Source organism: Phocoena phocoena, chromosome 11 (genome assembly GCF_963924675.1).
Source record: "Phocoena phocoena chromosome 11, mPhoPho1.1, whole genome shotgun sequence".
In the NCBI taxonomy this organism is placed as follows: domain Eukaryota; kingdom Metazoa; phylum Chordata; class Mammalia; order Artiodactyla; family Phocoenidae; genus Phocoena; species Phocoena phocoena.
Window position 1 is genome coordinate 63,105,704 of NC_089229.1, and position 18,822 is coordinate 63,124,525.

The 18,822-nt window shown below is 58.2% G+C and overlaps 2 protein-coding genes across 4 annotated transcripts; both read right to left on the reverse strand.

Annotated features, from left to right (window-relative positions):
• AQP6 (aquaporin 6) lies at positions 1–2,656 on the reverse strand. 2 transcript variants are annotated; one of them, XM_065887076.1, is made up of 4 exons: positions 2,170–2,656; positions 1,226–1,384; positions 885–965; positions 1–222 (listed from the first exon to the last, which is right to left on the reverse strand). In XM_065887076.1, the coding sequence occupies exons 1-4, from the start codon at positions 2,560–2,562 to the stop codon at positions 10–12; spliced, it is 846 nt and encodes a 281-aa protein (XP_065743148.1). In that variant the 5' UTR covers positions 2,563–2,656; the 3' UTR covers positions 1–9. The 2 variants fall into 2 exon arrangements, with proteins under 2 accessions (XP_065743148.1, XP_065743149.1); XM_065887077.1 differs by lacking the exon at positions 885–965 and having other exon boundaries at positions 2,170–2,632.
• Positions 2,657–9,611: 6,955 nt separating this feature from the next.
• AQP5 (aquaporin 5) lies at positions 9,612–12,762 on the reverse strand. 2 transcript variants are annotated; one of them, XM_065887078.1, is made up of 4 exons: positions 12,397–12,762; positions 11,117–11,281; positions 10,668–10,751; positions 9,612–9,880 (listed from the first exon to the last, which is right to left on the reverse strand). In XM_065887078.1, exons 1-4 carry the CDS (start codon positions 12,757–12,759, stop codon positions 9,707–9,709), a joined length of 786 nt encoding a protein of 261 aa, XP_065743150.1. In that variant the 5' UTR covers positions 12,760–12,762; the 3' UTR covers positions 9,612–9,706. The 2 variants fall into 2 exon arrangements, with proteins under 2 accessions (XP_065743150.1, XP_065743152.1); XM_065887080.1 differs by lacking the exon at positions 11,117–11,281 and having other exon boundaries at positions 9,654–9,880.
• Between the last annotated feature and the right edge of the window lie 6,060 nt (positions 12,763–18,822).

Consider the following 18,822-nt stretch of genomic DNA (forward strand, 5'->3'; position numbering starts at 1 on the left):
GGCCAGGTTCTATGCCACCTGACACACATTCTCCATTTCAGTGTCCTCTGAACTGGACTGAGATTCTTTCTTCTGGGGCTCCACCCCTTCTACCTCCTGCACCTCTGCAGTGCCTGTGAGGATGGCAAGTCGCTGGGCCAGGGTCTTGGTGTCAGGGAACAGGATAAAGTTGTAGATCAGCGAAGCCAGGACCGCCCCCGTCAGTGGTCCCACCCAGAAGATCTGAGGAGGCAGAAGTGGGTACCCTGCTCGTGAGCCGTCAGGACCATAGGGTGGTTTGGGGACCCCACCTGCTTCCCAGTGTTGACTTGGTCTCCCAGGAACCCTGGAGCCATCCACAAGGTGGCAAATTTGAGAAGCACAAGTCCTGACCTCCCACTCTGAGTCCCCGCAGGTGAAGGGACCTTGCCTCCCACGGGGCTGGGCCAGGCTCCCCGCCACCCCTGCCTCTCTCTTCTCGCCTTCCCCATTCCAGCCCAGAACCCTGGCTAGTGCTCTTCCTGTCCCTGCTGGTGTGTGTGTGTGTGTGTGTGTGTGTGTGTGTGTCTATTTCTGTTTGTCTTTTTCTTTATCCAAGTTTGGAAAGTGGTCCAGCTGGAAGGAGTGAATAAGGAAACAGCCAGGACTTGAGGCCTGGGCCAAGGCTGCAGCTCCTGCCCTGGCTCATTTCTTGCCAGTCCACTGGGTACCCCGGACTTTTTGAAGCTGGAAAGAAAGGATACTGGCTCCGGTCTTCTGAGCTTTGGGAAACCTCCACTGGGGGTCAAGATGGTCTGTGGCAGGGGGACTTGTCTCCCCAAGTGTCTGTGGTTCTCCTGCTGGTGAAAGTCCCTATTGCCACTGGGGCCCTCTCCCTTCCCCTGGCTGCCAGCAGAGGGTCTCACCCAGTGGACTGCGAACTTCCCGACGATGACAGCAGAACCAAAGGAGCGGGCTGGGTTCATGGAGCAGCCGGTGAAGTAGATCTGGGGAGTGAGTGCAGGTCAGGGCGTGAGGAGGCTGAAGGCAGGCCTGGGAGGGGACAGTGCCCTCCACCATGGCTCAGAGCCCCAGCCCCGGGCTTGGCCTCTGTAGCACCCTATCCGGGGCCTGGAGTGCGGGTCACAGCCTTGGCCCCAAGACTCGAGGGCTCAGGGAAGGACACCTCCTCGCCTTCAGGGCCCCTGCAGCCTCCCCAGGGAGGGACCAGTGGGTACATGGGCCCGGTGTCCCCTTTGCCTCTTACCCCAATGAGGTGGCCCACTGCCACAGAGGCTCCAATCGTGGCAGCTGGGGAGCCAGTAGTCTGTCTGCTGTCGGTGGAAGCAAAAACGCAGAGCACAAGCTGCAGGGTCAGGACTAGCTCCACTGCCACCGCCTGGCCCGTGGAGACGCTGCTCCGGACCTGTGCAAGGGGATTACACTGGAGCCAGCGGGCTCTGCCCGGGGCTGGTGACCCCTTGGGCCTCATTTCCTCACTGTAAGGGGTGAGAGGCCTCACCACCGCCAGTCCCAGGACTTAAGGAGCTAATGGGCTGAGGAGAGCTGTGTGGTGGGGTTCAGGTGAGCCCCAGACACTTGCTCCCTGCAGAAGCGAGTGGCACCCCACCCACTACACGGCTCGGTTGGGGCCAGTGGTTCAGGGGGAGGCGGGGGCTCAGGACTGGTGGGAGCAGGAAGGCTGGGGAAGCTAAGATGCACGATGCATGTCTGCAAGTTGCCTGGGAGGGGCCATGGGTAGGAGTGGAAGGTGGGGACTCAGGGAAGTAAGTGGAACACAGATGATTACAGGAATCTGGGGGAGTGAGACAGGCCTCAGGGTGCTGGGGAGGGAGGAACATGGGACAACAGAGGAGCAGGGGACGTGGGGTGGACCCGGGGAGGTGAAGTGCGTGCAGGGTCCCCCGCCGCTATCCACAGCTCCACCTCTCCCCACCTACCCCCACCCTTAAATGCCTGGTCCTTTTCTGACTCCTGTCCCTTAGTGTGGCTTCTTCCTGCTCCCCCTGTGCCTTGCACCACAATCCCATTCCTGCTCTCCCTGCACTAAGGCCACAGTCATTCCCCTGGGTCCCGGGTCCCAGCCCAGAGCAGGTGTTGCTCTGTTACCTCCCTGTCCCCTCTCCTCCAGCCTGGCCCTCCCCCGTTTCCACCTGTATGGACCTGCCCCCTCCCCCTCCCCGCACCTACCACGTTGACCCCAAAGGTGTCTCGGATGTCCCCGGGCGTGACCCCGTAAAGCAGAGCAGCCCCCGCCGTGGCCCCGGCCAGCTGGGCAGCCACGTAGGCCACAGCACGGGGCAGGGAGATTTGGGAGCCCACGAGGAAGGCCAGCGTCACGGCAGGGTTGACATGGGCCCCACTAGCCTTCCAGGTGACCTGCACGATCACGGCCGTGGCCAGGTTGAAGGTGATGGCAACCTGCAGCATAGAGGGAAGCGCCAAGGGCCATCTCAGAGCCGAGCCCACGCCAAAGAACACGTACAGCCCCGTGGCCAGGAACTCGGCAAACACAGCCCTGCTTATGGTCCTGCAGAGCCGGCACACCAGCGTCTCGGCCAAGCTGCGCCTGCCTGACTCCATTGCGTCCGGGTCCTGGTGCCTTTGCTCCCGGGGCCTCTGTTTCTCTTCCCTCTGATCTCCTCTGCCTCCCCTGGTCTCCTATCTCCGGGCTGCTCCGGCCCCAGCCTGCAGCTCTTCCGCAATGCTGCTGCCCTGAGGACTGTGTGGTCAGACTGGCAGGGGGCGGGCTGACAGGGTTATGTGCGTCTGGGTGGGTGGGAGTAGGGGTGGCATGACGGGTGGCTCTCACATGCCCGCTCCACCCTAAGCTCACCTGACAGCCGGAGGAGGGGGGCCCTCCCCGGGCACTGAGCTGGAACCTCCCAGGAGTTTTCCAAGCTGGACAGGCCTAACTCTGCTGCGGGCAGACGCCTGGCCTTGGGGGCCACAGGTGCCGGAGTAGCGTGGGCCATGGGATTCCAGGGCGCTCCCACCCCCGATGTCAGCTTAGACAGAAGAAGATCACTGAGATCCCCAGGTCCAAGGCCTGCTTCAGGGGCCCTGCGCACTTCCCGCAGCACCTGTTCCCCAGCCCCCTTTGCCTGCAGGCTCGGCCTCCAAGTGGGCTCGTGCTCTTCTGAGCCCCATAAACCCAGATGTGAATGAGGCTCTGTCCTCCATTCCCACCTAAAACCCCACTCACTGAAAGCTGATGTGAACGGAGTCAGCTTTACTGAGGACGTGGGCCTGTGTGGGTGCAGGGGGGCAGATGGAGGGGGTGTTTATTCCACAGCTGATCAGTGACACCTGTGGCAATGGGCACCTCTGCTGCCCGCCAGCCACGAGTTTCCGCTGGCCCTTCACCCACTTCTGCCTCTTTCTGCCTCCCCTCCCCCAACTCAGCCCTTCCCCTTACTTCTCTGCTCTCCTCCTTCTCAGGGGCCAAAACAATCCCTCTCACGCCACACAGCGTAGCTTACCAGTTTTGTGGCTATGCTGGCCCTAAGGTTACCCACGCCCCAGGCTCTGCCCTTTAACCCCCAGCAATATACCAAGGTATTTTCTCAAATAAAAGTGTTCCTTCCCTAAGAAGAACCTGCCGAGCTGTTAAAATAGTACACTCTTCACCTGTTCACCACATCTGGGTGCCCTGGCCTCACCCCCCACCATATCTCCCTGCCCAGTGGTTGTCCCCTGGTGTCCTCAGGCTCCCCAGATGCCACCTGTCTCACAACGAGATCCTCGTCTCTCCCTGTGACCCCAAAAGCACTCCTTCTGTTGTCCCAGCTCAGTTGGCGGCACCTGGGAGACATCCTTGACCTCACCCTCCCACCCCCATCCAGCAAAGGCAGCAAGTCCTGGTGATACTGAATCCTAAATACTTCTTGCCTGTGCCCTCTGCTGCCCTGCAGCCTTTAACCATTCTCTCTGTCTCCTCCCTTGCTCCGCTCCAATCAATTACCCACACTGCAGCCTGAGTGATCTCCCGAAAATGCAAATCGGATGCTGCTGCCCCCTGCTAAAATCTCTTAAAGCCTCCTGTCCCCTCTGTGAACTCCGTGCCTGGCCTACAAGGTCCTCTGGGATCCTGCGCCTTCCACCTCACCTCTCCCCACTTTTTGCCTTGTCCTTTACCCTCTGGCCTCACCAAAAGGCCAATGGTTCTAGAACACTCCATGCTGCTCTCCCCTTGCGGGATACTCTCTCCTCTCCCTGGAAAGCCCATCCCACGTCCTTTGCTTGGGTGAGTCCTATTCCTAAGGCTCAGCTTTGATGTCACCTCCCCCTTTCCTGGGTGAGGGGGCAGGAACCAAGTTTTGTTCATCCCTACATGTAACGTCTTGCACAGGGATTTGCTCACTGCTGCAGTAAGGTCCTCAATAAATATTTGTTGAATGAACGAATGAGTAAAAGCTTCTTGGCCTCCTGGAGTCAGGTGACTTTCATGTCTGCTTCATTTCAGCTGGCTCTCCTTACAGCCTTATACCTGTCCTCACCTGGGGCTGGGTCTTCTGAAATCTTCAAGTGAAACATCCCAACTCTGACCACAGGCTCTGTCCATCCACCCTCCCCCATTTCAGTCCCAGTCACATTCCTCCCCCAATGTGTCTCCCCCAGCCCCTTTCTGTTCATCCAGCCATCCTGGCTTGACTCTACCTTCTCCAGCCAGATCCCCTCGCATCTCACCTCAGTGCCCTCTGTCCCAGCTCCCTGTTCTCTGCACCCCGCCCCCCCCCCAACCGTGTCCCTCCATCCTCATTCTTCTCCACACCCCTCTGCCCCCATCTGCCCTGCTGAGCGCTGCTGGAGAAACTCGCCCAGCCATGCAGACTGCCGCCATGACAAGTCCATGGTCTCTGGCCTCAGTAGGGGTCACAGCTCTGCTCAGTAATCCTTACACCACACCGTCGCCAGGCGGCTCTCTCCCCATTCTTGTAAGCCCTACTTCAAGCCTTCCGTAGTCTCTTCAAGTACCCTACCTTGCTCTGGCTTTCCTCCAGCAGATCTACTTGCCTCCTGTCCTACCTAGAAAGTGAAACCCGCTGGCAAGACTTCTTCCCATCCCTCCACCCACCCTCCCCCAGCCGCAAACTCACCAGCAGCTGCCCCATGTCCTCACCAGCTTCCCTTTGGCCCTGAAGAAGAGGCAGCCCTCCTCCTGTGTCTGCGTCAGGGGCCCCTCCTTGTGTTCTTGGCTCCCTTTGAGCAACTAGGGCCCTCTCTTGGCTGTTCCCAGCCTCATCTATGATTTTCACTTCTCCCTCTCCTGGCTGCTTCTTTATAATGTGCCTGGGTAATCACGGACTAATGGAGAGACCATGGGTTTGGAATGCCTTTCCTCTTTGTTTCTCTTTCAAGACTTTGCTCAAGTTCAATTCCTCTATGCAGCCTGCCCTAATTTTCACCTCCAGGAGAGTCAGGGCAAGCTTTGTAGAGAAGCTGGGCTTGGGCAAAGCCAGTGGCTACTTCTGGCTTTGACTTCCTCGGTGCCTCCACTGTTCCAGTGCAGACTCCCAGGCTTGCCTGGCATGAAGGAGTCTTCCAAGAAATGCTCAAGATTGAAGGAATGTAGTGTGAGTGACATTCCTCTCTGGCCCTGGGGTTGGGGGGGTGAGGGTGCGGGGATTTCCCTGGCTGTCCCAGGGAATCTCACGGGCATCTATCTCCTTCCCTCCCCTCACACAGGGTCATACAGGGCCTGGGGACAGACACCTGCCAGTCCCTACATCTTACCTAGCCTCAGTTTCTGCACCTGTACACAGGCACCAAACAGCAGTAATGCCTGTCTGTTGAGAACCTTTGATAAGACAAGAAAGTGAAAGCATTTGAACACTGTCACATATTCTGTACCCCTGACCAGTGCTTAACTCCTGTGACCTCAGCTTTCCCACTTTTAAAGTGGAGATGTTGGGAATTCCATGGTGGTCCAGTGGTTAGGATTCTAAGCTTTCACTGTCAGGAGCCCAGGTTCGATCCCTGGTTGGGGAACTAAGATCCCGCAAGCCACATGGTATGGCCAAAAAAAAAAAAGTGGAGATGATAATTCCCACCTCCCTAGGAGAGCACCCCCCCAGTCAGAAAATGTTGGTTATTAGGACTGTCACCTCCCTTCCCACTCCAGCGAGACAGCTGTGAGGGCCATGCTGGGGTGGGAAGGGTCCAGGACAAGCAGCACCTGAGGCCCCTGCTCTGGGCCCTGGAGATTGAGAGCCTTAAGGGTAGTGGCAGCCCTGGTCTCTAGCTGGCCTAGAGAAGAACCTCCTGGGGCCCTGCCTGGCCTGGAACAAGGTCCTTCACCCCCTGAGGACAGGTGGACATGGGCCAGGACTTGCTCCAGCTCCAGCCAGCATGTCCCTGGACCCAGCCAGTCCTGGGACCTAGTAGTATGCTTTTGAGGTCACTCTTGGTCCAAGAGCTTTTTTCAAGCCCCACACCTGGCTGCCTACAGCTGCCTGTCAGGTGGCTGTGTGCTCTTAACCTCTCAGAGGCCTGTCTCTGGGCTCCCCAGACTAGTGGGGTGGGCGTCTCTGTGGGGAGATGTGTGTGCGGTGTGTGCGTGGGCACGAGGGGCAATGTGAGCTCTGATTGAGGTTCTCTCTCAGGGCTTGGAGAGGATGGGGGAGCAAGAAGGAAGGGAAGGAGGAGGGAACTGGAAGAGATGAGAAGGGACAATAAAAACATGACACAAAGGGAAAGATTCAAGGTAGTTTCCCTCGTATCCCCTCACCCATCCCCACAAAATGGTGGAAAGAGGAAGCTGAGGCTCAGAGGGGGGCTGACAGAGCCGACCCTCCCGGCAACCCCTCCTCCTGTCCATCCATCTAGACAGCAAACCCTCTGTCTGTTCTCTGCATGACCCCTAGTCCTCCTCCATCTTTCCATCATGTCACCATGTCCACCTTCCTACCTGGTGAAACTGGCAGCCCCTGGGCAGAGGAGGAAGGGAAGGGGAGGAAGCCTCCTACAGAAGAACAGAAGAATCAAAGCTCTTTTGGGTTCTGTCTTCAGGTGGAGCAGAGGGTCAGAGGGATGACTGAGCATGTGTGTGCTTGGATATGACACACACGTATACCTCGCTGATAACACGTGGAGCCAGGCAGCTGGGTCTGGTCCCGAGCGGCCCTGTGACAGGGAATGGGGGACGGGCGATGTGGCTCTGCACACACGCGGAGTGAGCGGTCTATGCCGAAACACGAGCCCGCTGGGTACAACCGAAGAGCCTTGTGGAGCGGCGCTAGCGTGTGCGGGCTCGTGCGTGCTCAGGTCTTTGTGAGCGCCGGACCCGAGCCGCGCGGGGAGGATCCGACACCAGGGAGCGCAGCGCCCTCTGCTGGCCAAACTGCCCGGCCCGCGGCACCTAGTCAGCCCCATGCCCTAGGCGGACCCTTGCCCTCGGACTGGCCAGTACCTCCCTCGGACTGGGTGCCCCGCCCATCCCTCAGGGCCTGTCCCTCATAGGCCCACCTTTCACCCCGTCATGCTCCCCGTGGGGCCCGTCGGAGAAAGGAACCAAGTTGCTGGGCTGGATGGAGAGGGCTGCCTCCCAGTCACGGCTGTGCCTCACTTGAGTCTTGTGTGGAAGTCTTGCGAGGAGGTCTGATATTCTCGTCCACAACCGCCGGAGGAGGAAGCTGAGGCTCAGATTGGGGTTGAGAGAGCCGACCCTCCCAGCAAGCCCTCCTCCTGCCCAGCCATCTAGGCAGCCCACCCTCTGTCTATTCCTGGCCTTGACCCCTAGTCCTCCTCCATCTCTCCATCCTGTTACCTTGTCCACTTTCCTACCAGATGAAACTGGCAGCCCCCGGGCGGGCGGAGGAATCCCTTCTCTTCTGTACCCACTCCCAGACAGTGGGGTGGCGGGGGGGGCTTGGGGTAGCTGCTTCCTGGTGGCCCAGGGGACCCAGACCTGAAAGACTCCCCAGGGTCCCCTCTCCTCCACGCCGCATCTGGCCCAGACCCGGGACTCGGGGAAGAGGAAGCGCGGCAGCGGTGGATTCGGTGGGCGAGGTCGCCCCCTGCTGGTCGGAGCTGGCACTTGCGCCGGTCTCTTGGGTAGGGGCAGGGGTGGAGGCAGCGGGTGGGGGGACTGCTCCTTTACCGGGGCTTCACACACACTGCCATTTGGTGTTAACTGCAAGCCGCCAGGCAGGCAGGGCAGGGTGCCGGCTGCCGCTACCATTTACATATACTAGACTCAAGTTTGGAGGAGGGCTGGGGAGTCTGCCCCTCCTCACCCCCAGCCCCTGGGACTGACCCTGGCCAGCCACTGTCTATAGCTTCTCCCATCGCTTCTCAGTCCATCTCCTGGCCCTGCTGGGCCCTCCTCTTCTGAGACAAAACTGGAAACCATGGGGGAGAGGTTCCCACACCAGAGAGAAGAGCAAGCTCAGGTTTAAACACTCTCGGGAGAGCAGAGGCCCAGAACTGCGGTGTGGCTGGGGTCCCGGCTGTAGACGTGCTGGTTTTTCTTCACACTAGCAAATCGAGCCCTCGATCTGAGGTGCCTGCCCCTGTTTGCACAAGTGTTTCCCTTTTATCCATTTTTTCATTTTATCCCTGTAACAATCCATGAAATGGGTACAAGTATCCCCATTTTACAGATGAGGTAATTAAAACTCAGAGAGTTTGTGCTATCCAAAGTTGCACAACCAGGTTTGAACTCAAAGTCAGAGTAACTCTGAAGAAGAGTTGTGTCCTGAGCTGTTGTGTGCCCCTTTTACCACAGAGAGCAGCCCAGTCCCAGGAATCTCACTCTCTCCCTTCATCTGACCCCACGACGACCCTGTGAGGAAAGCATTTTTTTATCCTCACTTTATAGCTTAAGAGATGGGAGGCTTAATGACTTTAAGGGGGTTTCCTAAGGAGTGTCAGTGGCAAGGGGACAAGGGCAGGTAAGGGCAGAGCTACAGGCCCAGAGGGGAAGACAGTGGGAACCATGGCTGGTAGAGGCTGGGCTCGGTGAGGACCCCTCCTTCTCTGCTCCCACTGCCCACTCCTGACCTCTAGCTCTGTTGCTACATTTGGTCTCTTTCTCTCTCTCCTCCCAACCCCCCTCTGATTCTCTAAGCCTCCCCTGGCCTCAGCTTCCCTGTCTTTCCACAGAGGATTGTGGAGATGGTGGAAGAGGGTGTGGGATGATGATGAGGAGAGGTGATGAGCCAGAGTGTCCTGAGGTGAGGCTTCTGGAGAGAGACGAGGCTGAACATGAATGTCAGTGGTTTATTGGGAAGCCTCCGCCCCTAACACCAGCAGCCCTACCCCATGCATCCTTGAGCAGAAATAAATAAGGTGGCATGTAATGAACCAGGTTGCCTCCCTCCTAAAGAGCTCTGGGGAGGGTAAGCCTCTGCTGTCCCGGGGGCTGGGATCCCCCTGGCTCTTGAGGAGGGGCTGGGGAGAGGGAGGGGACACAGACTGCCAGCCACCCCTTCCTGGCGTGGCCTGGGGCAGCCTGCAAGCTTAGCACTGCGTTCACGATCCCTGAGGTCTGACCTCGCTGCAGCAGTCTGCCCTGTGCCAGAGACACCCCTTCCCCACCAGACCCCAGCCCCTGGCCCCCACCCCAAGAGTCCCATCCTGTGTTCCTGCTCCAACTCTAACCGTTCAGCCTGGGGAGCCAGCACCTCCTCCCCAGCTGCGGGGGAAGGAAGCCTTGCCATCATGTATTTCTCTTCTTTCCCCCTGCGGTTCAGGGGCTGAGAGGCTGGCCCCTGCGCGATGCCGGTCACTGGGCAGTCAGCTCCATGGTCTTCCTCCGCTCCTCTCCGTCCTCCTCGGGCTCAGACGTGCCCTTGATGATGGCCACACGCTCACTTAGCCTCAGGGAGTTGGGGGAGAACAGGTAGAAGTAGAGGATAGCAGCCAAGGCAGCCCCCATGATGGGCCCCACCCAGAACACCTGGTGGAGACAGAGCCGTGTCAGTGGGCTGAGCCCCAGGCCTCAGAGACCAAGACCTCCCCCTCCAGAGGACAGACCCATGGGCCTCTCAGAGGAGACAGACAGACTTCCAGACCTCCCAAAGGAAAGACTTCTCTCCGCTTCAGGGGCAGATACACTGACACCCCACTCCCCAATGACAGGGACATGGACCACAGACACCCAGATCCTCAGAGGAGACAGACATCTCCAGAGGGACAGGGCCCCGCCAACCCCACCCTAAAGAGAGACCAATGAACCTTCAGAGGGAACAGACATGGAGATCCTCAGAGAGATGAACAGAACGCCTCTCCCTTCCACACAGGGATAGAGACAGACTCCGGAAAGCTCTCAAAGGAGATGACAGACAGATTGTCCAGAGGGACAGACCCACAGGAAGGAAGACTCTCCCCATTCCCCCAACAGGGACAGATAAATAAAACACCAAAGAGGACAGACACACGGACCCCCTGCCCCCCACCATCCAGAAAGATGGAAGCAAAATCCTCAGAGCGCGACACTGGAGTACAGATCCTTTTCCCTTCCCTAGAGGGACAGACACACATAGGCAGCCCCTCCCCTCAAGCCAGGGTCCCCTGCCTGGAAAACCTACCCTGCCCCTGTCCTTGTTCTGGCTGTATCCCCTTCTCTCTCCAGCCACCCCCAATCCCTAGGCCCCCATCATCCGGGAAGTCCTGTTAGCTGTCAGCTGCTAAGGCCGGGTTTCTAGGCCCTCATTGCCAGGGAGCCAGGGGAGGCCCAGACTCACCCAGTGCGAGGGGCTGAACTGCTTCATGATCACTGCGGGGCCGAGAGAGCGGGCCGGGTTCATGGAGCAGCCGGTGAAGTAGATCTGGACAGAGAGAGGGAGGTGGTGAGGAGGGCTTCTCTACTCCCACCCGGCCCGGAGTCTCCCTGGGTCCCCCAGCAGTTCAGGGGCTCAGCCAGGTCTCCAACTGTCTCCCAGTTCCTAGGCTGGTGCCCTCTCCCTCCACAGGTTCCTACGGACCCCTCCTCTCCTCTCTGTCTTGCGCTTGGGCTTGGCTTCCTGCCACCATCCCAACTCCCACTCACTTCCATCTTTCCTCGGACTGGAGAAGGTTTGAGGGGATCAAGTCTGGGCCAGAGTAGAGCAGCTCCACTCCAGGCCTTAACTGCCAGGCTCATAGGTCCAGAAGGTACTCCCCATTATTTGCCCCAAGGGGCAGCACTGCTCACCCCCACTAGGTGGCCCAGTGTGACGGACAAGCCAATAGACAGGGCTGGGGAGCCCACAGGGCCAATGCGGCGGCAGTCGGTGGAGGAGAAGATGCAGAGCGCCAGCTGGAAGGTCAGAATCATTTCCACCACAACGGCCTGGCCCGGAGTTGTGTTGTTGTTGAGCTGCAAGGGAAGGGTGTGTTAGGGGCCCTGCCTTCTGGCTCTATGGCCAGGGACTTGGGGGGATGGGCTTTTGGCCTCCAGGGACAGCTAGAGCCTGAGCACCTGGAAGCCAAGCCCTGTCACATCAGGGAGGTCAATTGCTGAAGAGACTACATACTTCGCAGTGAGCACAAAGCTTGGAGCGCAAAGCTGTGGCTAAAGGGTAAGTGTGAGGGGAGCGCTTCCTGGACACAGGCCTGTCACGCGTTCTGCCCAGTCCCCAGTCCCCACAAGCTGGCATTTACCCTCCCTCCTATGGGCAGCTGCCCAGTTTGCTTATGGCACCCCCCAAGCCAGCCTCCCGCCTGTGCCTGACCCGCTGCCAGTTCCAACCTCAAACCCGTCTCTCTGGTGGGGCTGACTCACCGCTTGACAATGGCCGAGAAAATCCTCCTCTGTGTTTGATTAATGAACCCAGTTTGCATGGGACATGGGGGCTGAATCTGGGGCTGCGTGAGGGGGAGGCAGCAGGGGGCCGGGAGCAGGAACCAATACTCATCAGAGACTGTATGCACTGGCCCCACATCAGGGAGTTCACAAGCACAGTTTCTAAACATAACTCCCTGACTCCTGCTGTTATGCAGGAGTCCCACATAATAGTCCCTGCTGTTATGACCATTCCCACCTAGTGTGAGTGAGAAAAATGAGACCAGGAGAGGCCAGGGCCACCGAAGACAGCATCACAACCCACCTCTCTCTGATGGTTCCATGAGACCACTCCACTGAAGAGCACACAGGAGCAGTGAGGTGCCCGAGAGGACAAAAGAGCTCAGAGGTAAGACAGGAGAAGAGAGAGGTTTTGGGTAAGAAAAGAGGGGCAGCAGGCAGGCACCAGGAGAGAGGCCAGGATGGGGCGGCATGAGGGGGTCAGGCAGAGGAGGTGAATATGAACCACAGCGGTGGGCTGAGGGGCACACATGGAGATCCATCTTCCTGGCCTTAGGAGGCTGTGACCTTCCTGGCAGAGGTGTGCACTGGACCACTCTCTGGCACCCATTCTGGAGATGGGGTTTGGGGGCCAGGTCCAGAGCCCACCACAGGGTCCCTGCCCCACAACCAGCCCCGTTGGCACTCACCGCGTTGACGGCCAGATTGCCTCGGGCATCACGTGGTGCCACCCCATAGAGGATGCCAGCCCCGGCAATGGCGCCCACCAGCTGGGCCACCATGTAGAAAGCTGCCCGGAGCAGGGAGATCTGGTTGCCCAGTAGGAGGGCCAGCGTGATGGCGGGATTCATGTGGCCACCGCTCACAGGCCCCAGGGCCTGGGCCATGGTGCCTATGGCCAGGCCGAAGGCCAGCGAGATCTGCAGGATGGTGGGCAGCGCCGACGGCCACTTGAGGGCCGAGCCGAGGCCGAAGAAGACGAGGATGAGGGTGGCCAGGAACTCTGCGAACACTGCCTTGAGAAAGGCCGCGGAGCACACCTCCTTCTTCATGGTCTCAAGGCAGCAGCCCCCGCAGGGGTCGCACGTCGGGGCGGCGGTTCTGCGGGCCGCGGGGACTGGCTCCCGGGCGCCGAGCGCTCTCCGGCGCCCGCGGTGTGGCTTGCCTCCTGGCGCGGGCCCTGTGGGGCGCGCTATATACAAGGCAGGCGCCCTGCGGCGGGGCGGGCGGGCGCGCGGGCGGGGGCAGTGGGCGGCTCCCGCACCAGGCGGCCAGCACTGCGCGCTGGGAGGGAACTTCGAGGCCGCCGCGGTCTCGCCGCTGACCCCGGCCCCGCGCTCCCCTCCCCACCGCCGGGCAGCAGCCCGCCCGCTCGGGCCCACTCGGGCCACGTGACCCGGCTGGCGGTTGTAGACCCGTCGGGCTGCCTGGGACCCGCGCATGGTGCGCTTCGGGCGGCTCCCGTGCTCTACTCCGCGCTGCCTGTCCCGGGCCACCCGGGAGACTTTGTCGGGTCCGGGCTCTCCCGTCCTACCGACCTCCGGCCGTCTGCCTCCGCTGGACCTTTATCTCTGGCCATGGGCTTCCCCTTTTCTTCTCTTCGGGCGCTGGGTCCAGCTCCCCCTTTTCCTCCTGCGACCTGGGCATCCTGACCGGGCTTCGCGCCCGGCAAGGTTGGAATGATGCGCTTCCTTGAGGACGGACGCCGCCGCCATCCACTCCCTACCGGCCGGTGGCAGGGGCGGGCGGCGGGCAGGGCCGTGTGGGGTGGTCCGGCCATCGTGGGCCTCTCCCCCACTCGGCCCGGCAGGCCTCCAGGGTTGGAGAGGGGGCGTTTTGAGATAAGTGGGCACCGTGCCAGCCTGCGCGGACTCAGCCGTCCTATCTACTCTATTTCACCTTTCCTCTCTATGTGATTTTACTCTCTCTAACTTTGTCTCTACATCCTTTTCCATGTCTGTCTCTCTTACATGTGGTCTTTTTTAGTTCCCCCAAAGTCAAGTCCTCCTACCCCTGGACTCGGTGACACTTCCTTCCGGTCCCGTTCCTCGCCGCCCCCCCCCCTTCTTGCCCCTTCCCTCTGAGCTCCCAGCTGCTTTCCACCCACCCCTCCCACCCTTCCCTCTTCCCACTCCCAGGTGAGGCATGTGGGGAATGAGGCTGGAGGGCCCTCGAGGGCTTGGAAGAGGGGCAGGGACCCAGCGCCAGGATTCCAGGGGTGGAGATGCACTGAAGACCCCACCACCACTACCACGACCTGTGGTTGGGAAGCACTCAGTACAGTGCTTGGCACAGAGTAAGGCTCAATAAAGTTTCCTCAAGTTGTGACTGTAATGTTAACCCCCCCCGCCCGCCCCCCCCGCCCCCCCCTCCCCCCGCCCCCCCCCCCCCCCCCCCCCCCCCGCCGAGGGCTCTGTGTGGAGCAAAGTGAGAAGTTGCAGCAGAGGGAGAGGACAGGTGCTCCTCTGTCAGGGGGCTGAAGGGAGGGGCGTGGAGGGAAGCCAAGGACCTGGAGGAGCGGGATGTGGGCTCTGGCAGCTAAGATGCCAAAGAAAACAGGGAAGGAAGAAACCTCGCTATTGTTCCTGCTCTGCCCCGGTTTCCTGCTGGAGCAGCTCCTCCCCCAGGTCTCTCCTCTTAAGGCAGGAGGCCCATCTGTCCCTCTGCCGTGGGTCCTGGGGCCCTGCCCCTGGCAGAGCATGGCAGCTCTATTCAGGATCTTCATCTGGGCTTAGGGCTCAGGGCTCTGCGGGCCTGGTTCAGACTGGAACAGACTGGAACAATGACGCTCGTGACCCCAGAGGCCTTTGCGGACTAAGCCCTTTCACTGCTGAACTTGCCTCCAGTCTGCCCCCTTCCACCTTCTTTTTCATCCTCTCTCTTCAGGCACTGTTGTGAATCCACACGTGGAGTGGGAAGGACTCGGCAGTGTCACCAGGGGAAGGAAGCTCCTACTTGAGGATTTGAGACCAGTCCTTTATAGCCAACAAATGGCTTTGGCCTCCACTGTGTGATTAAATTCCGAGCTACCTGTGAGGAAGATCAGACTGAGAGGTTCTGCCTTGCCCAGGGTCACACATGACCTGAGATGGGACCCACGGCATCGTCAGAAGTGGCCTGGTGTGGCTGAAGAAGGAGACCATATCTGTCCAGATTGCTCAAGTGGGGGCAGCTGGTTACATCTCCTAGGCCTGTGCTTAAAGCCCTTCTGCCTCTCTCTAACCATCAGGGTTACTCTGTCTCCAGGTTGTCACAAGAGCGCCTATATGCTGGAATTATCTTTGCCCTGAGCACTTGGACCCTTCCCTGCCACAGACCCAGAGGAATGCTTCCCTGGGACCACTGTGGGCCGGGAGATGGATCTTCCCACGTGTGGCACAGAAAGTTAGAATCTCTCGGGGGGAACCCCATCTTCCTCTCCTGATAATGGGCCCCCTTGGTTCTTTGGGAGCAGTTTCTGGCTGAGGGTAGAAATGGTAGGGTAATTGGCAGTGGGTGATGCTGCCAGGACTCCACATATCCCCAGGTTTGGGGAAGGGTCATTCATTCATTCCACAAAGACTTACTGAGCACTTACTATGTACCAGGCACTGTTCTAGGCACTGGGCATATAGCCATGAGCCAGCAGACAATGTCTCTGCGTTGTGGAGCTAATATTCTAGTGAAAGGAGACAGACAATAAACAGTGGACATATTGAAATTATATAGTACAATAGAATGTGGTTAAGTGCTATGGAAAAATAGAATATGTTATGGGAAACTGGTTCTTTGCATTTTAAATGGTTGTCATGTGGGTCTTATTGAGAAGGTGACATCTGAGCAAAGACTTGAAGAGTGAAGCCGAATCTGGCGTCTGTACCCCAGCATCAAATTAAATCTCAGAGACAGAGTTTTGGGTGAAGTAGAAAAGAATAGCTCTATTGTTTTGCCAGGTAAAGGGGGACACAGTAGGCTAATGCCCTCAAAACTGTGTGTTCCACCCTGGGGGGGCCTGTGAGAAGTCTTATAGTCCAGGGGCAGGGTTGCCGATAAGGATCAGGGTACCTGCAGGGACCGCATTCCTTCAATCCAGAGATCATCTGGTGTCAGGTTATGATGGGCGAACTGTGACCTTCTCTGGAATGAAGAGTGCTTCATCACATCTTCCATTTGGTGAGGGTTTTAGTTCTTCAGAAGAGCTCAAAGATAACATTATGTATATATCCCTTGAGGGGGAACCAGGACCCTGCCCCCAAGGCTGTACTACTGTTTCTTGACGGCTTCTTCCTTGTCTCCATATCCCCTCCCTTCCCTGATTAGCAACTGTCTGAACCTGCCCTTTGGAACTCAGAGAAGGGGACACAGAAAGGCTTTTGTGCCCAGGAGCCCCACAGGGTCCTGCTTGGTTTCAAGAGGAGAGGGAAAGAACCGTGTACGTATCTGGGGAAGAACCTTCCAGGCAGAGGGAGCAGCCCGTGTTGCTGAAGCAGGAGAAAGGGAGGGCAGAGAGTGGCAGCAGTGGGCAGACCTTGTGTGTCACCTGAAGGACCGCAGGCTTCACTCGAAAGAGTGAGGGAGTCACTGCGCGGGGACTAGCACGGGCTGACAGAGTTTTAACACAAACGCCTCTGTTGATGTATAGAGAAGAGATGGGAGGAGCAGGAATGGAAGCGGGGAGGCGTGGCCTGGCGCTGAGTGCAGGTGCTGAAGGTGAGAGCGATGGGATCTGGATCACTTGGAGGTAGAACTGACAGGGCTCCCTGGTGGAGTCAGGGCTGGGTGTGAGGAGTCAAAGATGACTCAAGCCTTTTGGCTGGAGCAGTTGGAGAGATGGAGTTGCCATCAGTTGGGATGGGGAGGACTGTGGCAGAAGCAGGTTTGGGGAGACGAGCAGAAGGCCAGTTTCGGACATGTTGAATGTTAGGCATTGTCCTAGACCCTAGGGTCCCTGCCCTGACTTCCCAACATGGTGCTACAGCCAGCACGAGGGCACCGAAAGGGGCTGTCCTTCGCTCTCTCTGGAGAACCCACAGCCGGCCCATGTCCTGGTGGCCTCCCTGTGGTGCCACCTGGGTGACAGAGCCCAGCATGCACATTTTGGCCAGGCTGACAGTGGGAACTGGCCACCAGCGTTCTCCTAGCTGAGCTGATTCAGCACTGAAATCCCCGCTGCACCGTCCCTAGCAGCAGCTCTGGGGAGCTCATGACATGCCACAGACCCCAGTCTGTCTTCTGGCACCTTGGACTGCACGGACCGTTTCTAAGTTGTGAAAGAAACAGCATTTATTGACAAATGAGCATTTATTGAGTGTTTACTGTGTGCGGAGGGAAGATAGAGAGGAGGGTGCCATCCAAAAAATGGAAGGAGCCCTGCCCCCAACGGGCTCACAGTCTAGCTGGGAGGCACTGCCTAGATACAGAATCACAGCTTAAAAGATACAAAACAATATGGAAGCAACATGTGCAGGTGCAAAGTCATCTGGCACAAAGTGGGAGCGTGGAGGTGGAGGCAGCTGGGACCCCGTGGTCAGCCACTCCTGCCCTCAGCTCAGAATCCTCTCAGTCTCCAGCTTGGGGACCTGAAGGTCTGTTCATCTGCCTCCATGCTTCCCTGCCTCTGTCTGGTTTGGCGTGTGTTTGACATCCACCCTCCTCCAGACTGGGTGCTCTTCAAGGGCAGAAACCAGCTCGTGCCTTTGTCATTTTCTCCCTGCCTGACCACGGCCCTCCCCAAGGCCCCATGTCTACCACAAGGTAGCAGGCTGGGCTGGACAGGCTGGGTTGTGTGCGCTGGTTTCTGCCAGGGGCTCCCAGGAGGGGCCTAGGGTTGGCCTCAGCACAGACCTCGTCTCGTCTGACTTCTGAGTGGAAAGATCATGAGATTTTGCATAAGAAGTCCTGAGTTCAAGTCTTAGCTCTATATACAGCTGTGTAACTTTAGGCCAGTCTTTTAGCCTCAGCCTAAAATGGGAAGGACAGTATTTGCTTGCCCTGTCTCAAGGGATTGGGAGATAATTACAGGAGATGATAAGGGAGTGCTTTGGAAAAAGTAAAACCCAGCATGACTGCTGGCTGCTGTCCTTCCCTAACTTGCCTGAAGTTTTAGGAGGATTAGATGAGCTAACGTAGGTAAAGCACCCAGCACAGAAACTGGGACACAAGAGATGCTTAATAGGTGTCAGTTCCCTTCCACCCCCATCACTTGAATCCTGCTTTGACCTCTGACTTCAGTGACCCCAAACTGGGCAATCGGGGCTGGAAGTGGTGGGGATCTCACATTTAGTTTGGGGGGAAGATGCAATCTTGGAAGAAGAACAGACTAGAGAGAAATTCTTGGCAACTTCTAGAGGGATCTGTTAGGTAGAGGTGAGGTGAGGATGAAATACCTGAGGCACATCCAGGCTTGGCTCACAGCTCAGTGCCGTGCTGCCCTTGAACTTCCAGAGCAAAGACACTCAGCTGCCAGGAGTACAGCCCCAGAAGTCGCTTTGGTCTCTGACTCAACCCCTCCCCCGGTAGTGAGGCTAAGCGACTGTCATCAGCTGTCGGGGATTGGGAGAATCATCTCCATAGCACCTATGACCTTCTCACCCGAAGGGAGGTTTGGTCAAGGAAGACAGACGAGAGCATGGAGGAGGTAGTGGGCATAATTACAGAGATGTGTTCCTCATACACAGTCAGTCTCTGAAGGGAGTGGAGGGCCCAAAGGGGCTGGAAACTTGTGCACAGTGGTGCTTGGTGCAGTGTGGGACAGACACAGATAAAACCCTTGAAAGCATGGAGGCAACAGAGCATAGAGAAGGGGGCTCAAGGTGTGATTCTTAGGTTAGCTATGCAGCAGGCTGGAGAGGGAGGGTAGAATGGACGGTCTGGGTGGTAGGGAGAGGGGAGGGGAGAACAGCCAGTGTGTGCTCAGGGTTGGGAGAAGTTAAGGGGCTGGACCAGATGGGGCCAGCCCCAAACCCATCTCCTGCCTGCACCTTGGGGCCCCAGGGCTCTCCTTTGCTTTGACCACCAACTAAAGGAGACCAAAGGTCAGGCCCCTTCTGCATTCTCCCCCCAGGAGTCAGAAATAATGAAATGATCCCAATAATGCATGATAATGGTATGAGGAATACAATTCACACAGCATCTTT

What these genes read in the sequence shown, in the direction of transcription:
- AQP5 (XM_065887078.1), bottom strand. Translation starts at nt 12,759, where the DNA reads ATGAAGAAGGAGGTGTGCTCCGCGGCCTTTCTCAAGGCAGTGTTCGCA. An exon ending in GCAATCTGGCCGTCAACGCG is followed by an intron (nt 11,282 to 12,396) that starts GTGAGTGCCAAC and finishes CTTCCCTTGCAG; the next exon opens with CTCAACAACAACACAACTCC. An exon ending in CACTGGGCCACCTAGTGGGG is followed by an intron (nt 10,752 to 11,116) that starts GTGAGCAGTGCT and finishes CTCTCTGTCCAG; the next exon opens with ATCTACTTCACCGGCTGCTC.
- AQP6 (XM_065887076.1), bottom strand. Translation starts at nt 2,562, where the DNA reads ATGGAGTCAGGCAGGCGCAGCTTGGCCGAGACGCTGGTGTGCCGGCTC. An exon ending in ACACCTTTGGGGTCAACGTG is followed by an intron (nt 1,385 to 2,169) that starts GTAGGTGCGGGG and finishes CCCCTTGCACAG; the next exon opens with GTCCGGAGCAGCGTCTCCAC. An exon ending in CAGTGGGCCACCTCATTGGG is followed by an intron (nt 966 to 1,225) that starts GTAAGAGGCAAA and finishes CTCACTCCCCAG; the next exon opens with ATCTACTTCACCGGCTGCTC.